Consider the following 10,191-nt stretch of genomic DNA (forward strand, 5'->3'; position numbering starts at 1 on the left):
TCCGCCTTCAATAGGACATGGAAGCCTCACCTCAGTGTCCAGCCTGCCAAACCCACTTCTACCTCAGACTTCATCAAATAGCGTGATCTTCCCCAATCCGCTGGTCAGCATCGCCGCAACGGCTAACGCGCTAGATCCTCTGTCCGCCCTTATGAAGCACCGCAAAGGAAAGCCACCAAACGTGTCAGTGTTTGAACCCAAGTCAAGCTCTGAGGATCCCTTTTTTAAACATAAATGCCGATTTTGTGCCAAGGTCTTTGGAAGTGACAGTGCTTTACAAATTCACCTCCGCTCGCATACAGGCGAAAGACCTTTTAAATGTAACATATGCGGAAACCGCTTTTCCACAAAGGGCAACCTGAAAGTTCATTTTCAGAGGCATAAAGAGAAATACCCTCATATTCAGATGAACCCTTATCCTGTTCCAGAATACCTCGATAATGTGCCCACCTGCTCTGGAATCCCCTACGGGATGTCGCTGCCCCCCGAAAAGCCGGTCACAACGTGGTTAGACAGCAAACCTGTTTTACCGACCGTCCCGACTTCCATCGGGCTCCAGCTGCCCCCCACTATACCCGGTGTGAACAGTTACGGAGATTCTCCAAGTATCACTCCTATGAGCAGGTCACCCCAGAGGCCTTCTCCTGCCTCCAGCGAATGCACTTCTCTGTCCCCGAGCCTCAACACTTCTGAGTCGGGCGTTCCGGCGTCTGCCGAATCCCCGCAGCCCGTTCAGAGTGGCTCATCTCTGACCAAGGCAGAACCTGTCACTCTGCCTCCCACGAGCACGCGGCTCGGGGACCTTTCTGCAGGTGGGCAAGTTTCCACAGCTTCCACGTCTTCAATTCCTACTGCTGTTACGGACAGCAGCGCTGCAACAAGCCTCCCAAACCCTGTGCTTCCAGCAGTGTCCGACCAGTTTAAGGCAAAGTTCCCGTTCGGTGGTCTGCTAGACTCTATGCAAACGTCAGAAACCTCAAAACTACAACAGCTAGTGGAGAACATTGATAAGAAGATGACGGATCCGAATCAATGCGTCATTTGTCACCGTGTGCTTAGTTGTCAGAGCGCTCTCAAGATGCATTACAGAACGCATACAGGAGAAAGACCATTTAAATGCAAAATTTGTGGACGTGCCTTTACTACGAAAGGCAATCTAAAAACACATTTTGGAGTTCATCGAGCGAAGCCACCACTTAGAGTACAGCACTCGTGTCCCATTTGTCAGAAGAAATTTACAAATGCGGTTGTTCTTCAGCAGCACATTCGTATGCATATGGGCGGGCAAATTCCAAACACGCCACTACCAGAGGGCTTCCAGGACGCCATGGACTCAGAGCTTTCGTACGATGAGAAGAACGTTGACACGCTGAGCAACTTCGACGATGACATTGATGAAAATTCTATGGAAGAGGACCCGGAGCTAAAGGACACGGCAAGCGACTCATCCAAACCCCTTATCTCTTACTCTGGGTCATGTCCTTCTTCGCCACCTTCTGTGATCTCCAGTATTGCTGCTTTGGAGAATCAAATGAAAATGATTGATTCTGTCATGAACTGTCAGCAGCTGACCAGTTTAAAATCCATAGAAAATGGATCAGGGGAAAGTGACCATTTGAGCAATGACTCCTCGTCAGCCGTCGGTGATCTCGAGAGCCAGAGTGCAGGCAGCCCTGCAATGTCAGAGTCTTCTTCCTCCATGCAAGCTTTGTCTCCTGTAAACAGCAATAGCGAAAGTTTCAGATCAAAGTCCCCAGGTCTCAGTAACCAGGAAGAGCCACAAGAAATACAATTAAAGACAGAAAAACCAGACAGTCCACCACCCGCAACTGAAAATGGAGGCGCATTAGATCTGACATCCACCAACCCGGGAAGACCGGTCATCAAAGAGGAGGCTCCTTTTAGCCTGCTGTTCCTGAACAGAGAACGTGGTAAGTTTAAAAGTACTGTTTGTAATATCTGTGGCAAGCCTTTTGCTTGTAAGAGTGCATTGGAAATTCACTACCGCAGCCATACTAAAGAACGTCCATTTGTTTGTACAGTCTGCAGTCGTGGGTGTTCCACTATGGGTAATTTAAAACAGCACTTACTGACGCACAAATTAAAAGAGCTGCCTTCTCAGTTATTTGAACCCAACTTTACTCTAGGTCCCAGCCAAAGTACTCCTAGCCTGGTCACCAGTACAGCACCTACCATGATCAAAATGGAAGTGAATGGTCACAGCAAGCCGATCTCTTTGGGTGAGGTTCCCTCGCTTCCAGCTGGAATCCAGGTTCCTGCTGCACCACAGACAGTGATGAGTCCGGGGATCACCCCTATGCTGGCACCCCCCCCTCGCCGGACTCCCAAGCAGCACAACTGTCAGTCGTGCGGGAAGACCTTCTCCTCAGCAAGTGCACTGCAGATACACGAGCGCACCCATACCGGTGAAAAACCGTTTGGTTGCACAATCTGTGGTAGAGCTTTTACCACAAAGGGGAATCTTAAGGTAAGAGGCCAAATCGAACTGTAAAGGCTCGGGGGGGGGGGTTAAGGCACTGTACGTGAACTGAGCAGGTTTGGGGGCTAAGTGGTTGTCCCAAAGACAGAAGAGAAGGGAGCTCCAAGGAAATCCTTGCTGTACGGTGGTGGTTAGTGTGCTTCCGCTGCGTTGAAGATAGGGACTGGAAAGCGGCTGCGCAATGACGCGAACCCTAAAACTGGGTCCGGGTGTACGTGCACGCACGTTGTCGTTCTCCTGACAGACGTGATGGCACACGCAGTCCGCTGATGGATGTGTTCTGGCAGTTCTTGTGGACCATCAGCGCAAAATAACCTCGCTATAAACCAGAAACGCAGAGCTTGCTCAGCTCCTTGGGTGCCTCTCAAATTTCTATTTCTATTCTGCTTTGCAGCCATTGCAGACTAGAAAGCTGTTTCCCACTGATTTACAGCGAGTTACTACAGGACTGACGCCTCTTATTCCCGCAGTCTGGTTAACCATCAGGACACAGCCTGGGGAATACATTTTAAAATGTCCTTTTTAAAAATGTTAAATTTAGCAAAATAACCGATGCCTCTGATGTGAGATAAAGTATTCTGAAAATAGACAAGACGTAAAAAGGGGAAGGGCAGAAAAATCCACCCATCTCCTAGTCCAAGTCATGCCCTTCGTTATCTACAGCGTGTGAGGACTTTCAGCTTGCATGTGAAATTGTCTAACCTAAGAGGATATGTACTCTTTATTGTCGCGGCGCTGCATTTGTTTTCACTGAGAAGAAACAAATGCACGTGGAAAAATTACCACGGAGCTGGGTTTTCTTTGTATAGGTTGACCGGGCCTTAGAACTCTGTCTTAACCGGAATTGATTTGTTTTCAATGCGAATTAAAAGGCATTTTTTTAAAAAAAGCGAGCGATACTGTAAGTAACAGCATTTCAGGCCAGCCACCTCACCAGGCCGTGCTAACTTGGGGGTGCTTCTTGTCCCGGTTTGCTCCGCAGGTTCACATGGGAACTCACATGTGGAATAATGCCCCCGCGCGCCGCGGCCGCCGCCTCTCCGTGGAAAACCCCATGGCTCTGCTCGGTGGCGACGCGCTCAAGTTCTCCGAGATGTTCCAGAAGGATTTGGCAGCTCGGGCCATGAACGTTGACCCCAATTTTTGGAACCAATACGCTGCAGCTATCACTAACGGACTTGCTATGAAGAACAATGAGATTTCTGTCATACAGAACGGCGGCATTCCCCAGCTCCCCGTAAGTCTAGGCGGAGGTGCCATCCCGCCTCTAAGTAACCTTACCGGTGGCATGGACAAAGCTCGCACGGGCAGCAGCCCTCCCATTGTCGGTCTGGACAAAGCAAGTTCTGAAACGGGAGCCAGTCGTCCATTCACCAGATTTATTGAGGATAATAAAGAGATTGGCATAAATTAAAAGCATTCATTCCGAATAACTGTTGGACCGCTACTCGACACAACACTTGTCCTGTTCCATGTACAGCTTTTGAAGCTAAGCGTTAGTTTCCTGACCTAAACGCATAGGTTCCCTTTAAAGTTTTACCCATAGCAGAAATACATAACTTTGTGGCTGCTGAAAAGTTGTCTTGCAAGATCTGCATGGTACTTCTTTCAACAGTGAGTTTGACTGTTACTGAGAACTTTGAAACCTTTTAATTTAACAGAAAGCAAACAAACAAACAAATCACGGGATAACTTCATTAGAAACAGAAAGAGGCTAGTCTGCGTCCACTTCGCTTCTTACAAAACTTACCATCGCCTGAGAAAGGGGGGCTTCATTACGGCATTCTGTCACACTTATTTGCTGGTTTTGTTCAAATTAGTTAGCAACTTGGACTATGTTTTTAGGAATCTTAATCTTAAATAAGTGATTTAGTACCCCAATGCTGTGTATTATTACAGTATCCTTGTCTGTAGTATTTATAATGTTAAGATTATGCGGGTAACAGACAATATACTAGCCCCAAACTTAAATGAAGCTTTTGTACTGCAAAATACATCTGGCTATGTGATTTTTCTTTTTTTTTTTTTTTTTTTTTTTTAAAGCAAGTTTTGTTTTCCTATAAATAAGTGGTTTATTTCAATGCAGGCAAAATTGTGAAGTTTTATTGGGAAAGATAGCATGCTTTTCATGTGCAAGTACCTGTCAGTAACAAACCTTTTTTTATTTAAATATTTGTAGCTGCTATGTGGACAGTTGTTCTATTAAATGAAAAAAAAAATGTAGTGTGGACTTTAGCTCAATGATTGGAAAACAAGTTACAGACAAACCTTAGCACCATAAATTATTCACAACATTATAAACAGTTGTGAGTAAATACTCCATGTTATCAAAGCTGTACAATAAAAAGGTAATGTTTGTATAATGTGGTTGCAAACTCTTAATTTATACTATTGCACTTTTAGTATTTTGTATTAGGGAGGTTTGTCTATAATTTGAAACTGAACAAAGATGTAAACTATTTTATAAATAGTACTTTGACTTAAGGAATAAGGAGGAGAACCCTGTTGCAGTTTCTCGTTTTATTTTAAGGTCAAACAATGAGAGATCTCTATTAACTAAGCAGAAAAGCCGCAGAGAACTGTCAGATCCTTAGGAACTATGGGGCCTGCCATTTCTTAAATGGAAATGATTCATTTAACTTTTCTACAAAGCCCACTTAAAAGCGTGACCACCCCCGACAGAATTCTGATACATTTATCTTAGGAGTGTGATATTAATACAAGTCTAGGATAGAGGAAGGAGAACATTGTGTAGGTTTAACTTTACTGTAATCTGTTCTGTCTCTTTCACACATACCCACAAGAAAGATGTCGACTGCCTAATAACACGGGAACAAAATAATAACTTTTGGGCAGCGTGAGCAGCAGTAATATAGAAATATTCTGTATCTATTTCCAACTCTTGCTGATTATCTTCTCAGATTCCTCCAAAGCACAATGTACTCTGATTAATCGAATATAATTTTATGTTGATTGCGTTGTTTAAATTACACCGAGTAAATAAAGGGAATGGTTCCACTCGTAAGCTAGGCTGGGGATGCTGAGGAGACGGGGGCTTAATCAAAACTTGAAGAGTAAACGTTTTGTGTACTACCTCATTTTTGTGCATTACAAGCATGGTGGAGTTGACACTATGAACTTCCGTCCAGCAGAATTGCTTGAGGGACATTATGGGTAGCTGGGTAACAGCGCAAGGAGTTTTATGCCCCTGAAGAACGAATCAGACAGTGAGGTCTTCTCAGTTGAGACTGAAAAATAGGACAATCTTTCTTATACAACAAAAACCATTACTGTAAGAGGATGGACTATTTCTGCCATCATGTAATGGAGTGAAAAGAGGTTCAAAGACTTATTAGCTGTTTGTTTCTATTGGAAATGAACAATGAACTCCACAGCTCCATTTTCTACAGTGATGAGATAGAGATATATAGATATATATATCTCTATATATAAGCAAAATTATATATCTGTAACACCTCTACAATATAACATCTTTTTTGCCACAGTGCGTGGGTGGTTAGGGGTGTTTCCAAGCATTGAAAAAAAAAGAAAACTGAGGTGGCTTAATGTTGCTGTATTTCAGCAATTGAATGTTTTTATTTATCTGTGTCATTTTTGGTGTGACTTTTTTTTTGGTTAGTATTTGGTACCATGTAGTGTTATCTCTATTCCCTAAAGGATGTGTATAACTTAAAAAAAGAAAGGAAAAAAAAAAAAAAAAAAAAGAGAAGAAAAAATGAAAAAGGAAAAAAAAGAAAAAAGATGTAAAGTGTTGTAAATAAGATGGTTGATGATGGTACAGTAAGACTGACCCCATTTTGTATTCAGGGTTAGGTCATTCCTCTCTGCATGGTGAAGAGAGACACTATTTTTATACTGCGATACCATGTAGGGCTAGGAGCCTCCCTGAACCAGCTGGGAATTGTTACCTAGATCCAATATTTTTTATTATTAAATCTTGTTGGCTTGACACATCTACTGATTGAAATGGATGTCTTAGTCTAGGTTACTATTTTTGTCATATGGAATTGAATAAAATGCAGGATGTAATATTATTTCTGAATTGCGTTCCTTGATTATTCTAATAACAGAGCAAGATATGAGACTAAGGTCACTTGTGGTAGATTGGTGTCAATGACTTCTAATCGTCGCATCTGAAAATCGGAATAAGGTCGACACCGTATATTCAAATGCTATTCTAATATATATTAACAGTGCAAAGGGGTAGAATTATTAAAGTCTCTTTTCCAATGAAAATAAATTGTAAGAGCATTTCTCGCAAGACAGTAGAACAAAAAAAAAAAAAACGCAAACATTTTGGAGGGGGGAAAACAGCCTTTGGAAGGACTACTGTTTCAAATTGACTGCTTTCTGAACACTTATCTGTCTACCAAAAAAAAGCCTTGCTTTCATGTTGTTTAAACATCTGCCTAATATTCACGATACACTGCATGATAAAATTTGGGGACAAATTTATCAGGAGCAGTTCAAATTCTAAAATACAAAAAAAAAAAAAAAAAGAAAGAAAAAAATTGACAACTCGCATCCGTTCATTCCAAATGACATAACGTGTACGTTTAAACCCATGGCTTTGTTTCTTCTTTTTTTCCAAGACCTTAATTTATCAAAGCATGTCTAACTTTAACCAAATTATTTTTTCACATTGATTTAAATGAAAGTATTTACATTCTTAAGGTTAGGCATGTGATTAAGTATCTCCTGCAAAAAAGCTGTATGTTTGAGTAACCTTCAAGCTGTTATAATCCGGTGATGAATGCCTGCTGCATTTAAAACGGACAAAAGATAAATAAAAGAGAAAAATCTGTATTAATCATCTTTCAGTGGCCTTGTTATGAAGATACTCTGTTTTGTAAGACCTACCCAAAGAAGGTACGAGTTTCCTCTGGTGACTCAACAACAACAATAGGTTTGTGCTTGTGTTCCTGCACGCACAGCCCTGAGCCTCGCTGACAGAAAACATGATATGCAAAAGAGAAGGAAAGCAAAGGAGCGCTGATAGTTATGGTTCTGTTGAAAACACAGGAGGAAAATTATCTGCCTTCCCCTCCTCCCAAAAAAAAAGGATGAAAGCAGAATGGTATCTATTTTTAAATATGTATGGGTTATTTTTTTTATTATAGGAAGACATTAAATAATAAAATGTGCTACACAGATAAAAATGGTCAAAGTCTGCTGAATTACAGATGTTTAAAAATAGAGCCACGTAGGAACTCCATATAATCAGAAAAATTGCCGGTTATGTTTTTTTGAGGGGAGGGTTATTTTCCAACTTGAAAATTCCAGCAAGGCTTTCAAACTATTCACTTGTATTTTTCCCATGAGTTATTAGAAAGAGAGCATTTAGGACAAATGATTGACATAACTACTTTTTCGCCCATTTTTTTTTCCTTTTTGTATATATTAGCCCTCAATATATTATCTGTTCCTTTACCTGTTTTGTCCTTTCTATCTTGGCAAATACTTTGTTTTTCTAAAGCTGCATTTGTGCTGTATTTATGTTGCCTTTAATTTACTTCTCTGCATGTACTCTCTCATTTGGAAGATACCGTGTTTTATTTTTTTCCTTTTTCTCTAATTCTGCAGAAGTTAAAAGAGCTGCCTGGTTTTTTTTACAACTATGTGTAACGCTAGCATAACGAATGATGAAGTCGCCAGTGATGTGATCAGGTACGTGCGTAGCTCACAGGATTTGCTAACGAACATGCCGTTCGCACTCTTTCCTCCAGGTGAAGGCATGAAGTTTGTTAGCGTTGCTGTATAAGGTAGCCACAGATGGTCAGGAGGGTGGAAGTCCTGAGCCTAACTTCACTGCGCCTGCTCTTACACCACTGAAACTCCACGGGCTTCAGTGGAGGTACGCCGGGTTTATACTGGTGCAAGAGGGACTGCTTCCAGGTTCAGATGTCTTGCTTTGCTTTACACGTCATCACAACAACGGCTAGCTACAGAGTATATTAAAAGTACGTCTAGGCAAAAGCATTCCGGACTTTATTTTTAAAAAGAGGGAAAAGAGAATACATATATTTTAGTACGTACCGCAGGATTATCTCAGTTTTAAAGGAGGTCCTGAAAGCTAAATAAATAAAAAAAAATGACTGTGCCCCTTAATATAGAATTGGATGTCATCATATGAATAAGCAGTCCTTTTTCACATAAATGATTAAAAGAACCTGTAACTTTTATCCATAAAAGTAGAAGATGATTGTGAGACTCTCGCTATGGCTCTGCTCCACAAGGTAGGCACTCACAGGGAAATGCCTTCCCTTTGCAGATATTAAAGGTATCAGCAGATTTATGAAAAGAAAACCACATGTTTCTGCATGTCGCAGCACCAATGTATAGTATTTTATTTTTTCAGAAGGGAGAACGTCTCAATCAATTGACAAAGTGAGAAACGTGAAAGCCAACAGCTTCGGGCTGTGCCACTGACGTATTTTAGGGATGTGGGCAAGTCACTAATTAGACTCTGATTCTGCTTGAGAATGACATACTTCTGGGCCGCTGGGCATCAGGGAGGGAACTCCCCCTTGCAGAGTCAGCTAGCACCTTGTAGTATTGGGATGAGTTGCCCCATCAGTAAGGATGGGGTAATACTTTTGTACCTACCTCACAGGGGTGTTGTGAGGAATAGTTTTATGTTTGTACAGTGTCTCAAAGATGGAAAATGCTTGGTATTATCGCTGATTTTAGAGAGTTTACAGTACATGTACTATTATTTATTATTTGTACTCCAGTAGTACCTATGGGCTCCAGTCAGGACTGAGAGGCCTTATCCTAAATGTTGTACCCTCACCTGCTCGGGATTGATACAAAATTTTACTCAGTAACATTTTCCAATGGAGGTATTTCATTATCAAGTATCGATTTGATTACTATAGGGTTTAATTCATTTATTTAGGTGTTCAAATTGATTATCGGTTTTAGACCATGGCAGAGAATTACCTGGTATCACATTTTGTTTTGAGCTTGTATTGATTTTCAGAAAAAGTGCACCAATTTTCTATGGATAATCTAGAATCAAATCTTGCTATCAGTGGAATTCTACTGTACTTTTTGCTATTAAAGCTAAACGTTAAAATAAATGTGTGTGTATATATTATTATACACCAATATATAATATACATGTACCTACAAACATGTATGTTTTACATTTCTTTAGCTGCTTAGAATTAATTTCAAACTGTGTGTTGCATATTTTGCTCAAGCATTATCCATTTCAGATGCAACTAAAACATCGTTAAATGGTGTTGGCCCTCAGTAAAGACACAAAAACTGGAAATCATAACAACAAAAGACATATTGTCACTATGATTATATTTATGAAGATTTGTGAGGAAAGTTTCTAACTCTCAAATGTGTTAAAAACCTTCACTAAGTCATAAAAGTCTTTACTTAGATTATGTTGAAACAAACTATTATATCAGGATGAGTCACTCACTGTATATAAGTATGTTTAAATAAATAATTAAATAATTCCAAAGGTAATGCTTGCTATCATTTGGATGTTGAACAGAAAGCAATTTGTCTCCCAGATTGGCAAACTATATTTAATATTTTTTTACAGGTAAGAATTATCTGATTTACAATACTATGTTAAGCAACCTCTTTAGCAATTGTTCATGCACTAAACATATTAGCTCAATTAATTCTATTGATATTCTCGTCTTTTT

The 10,191-nt window shown here is 40.6% G+C and overlaps 1 protein-coding gene across 2 annotated transcripts in view; it reads left to right on the forward strand.

Annotated features, from left to right (window-relative positions):
- SALL3 (spalt like transcription factor 3) overlaps window positions 1-9,603 on the forward strand; it is a 25,583-nt gene extending 15,980 nt beyond the window's left edge. For both annotated transcript variants that reach the window (XM_030041959.2, XM_030041958.2), the window contains exons 2-4: window positions 1-1,931; window positions 2,148-2,488; window positions 3,483-9,603. The exon at window positions 1-1,931 is cut by the window's left edge. In XM_030041959.2, coding sequence (XP_029897819.1) covers window positions 1-1,931; window positions 2,148-2,488; window positions 3,483-3,914 — 2,704 coding nt within the window. In that variant the 3' untranslated portion in view covers window positions 3,915-9,603. The remainder of the gene's footprint in view (window positions 1,932-2,147; window positions 2,489-3,482) is intronic.
- The last annotated feature ends 588 nt before the right edge of the window (window positions 9,604-10,191 follow it).

This window comes from Aquila chrysaetos, chromosome 18 (genome assembly GCF_900496995.4).
Source record: "Aquila chrysaetos chrysaetos chromosome 18, bAquChr1.4, whole genome shotgun sequence".
NCBI lineage: Eukaryota > Metazoa > Chordata > Aves > Accipitriformes > Accipitridae > Aquila > Aquila chrysaetos.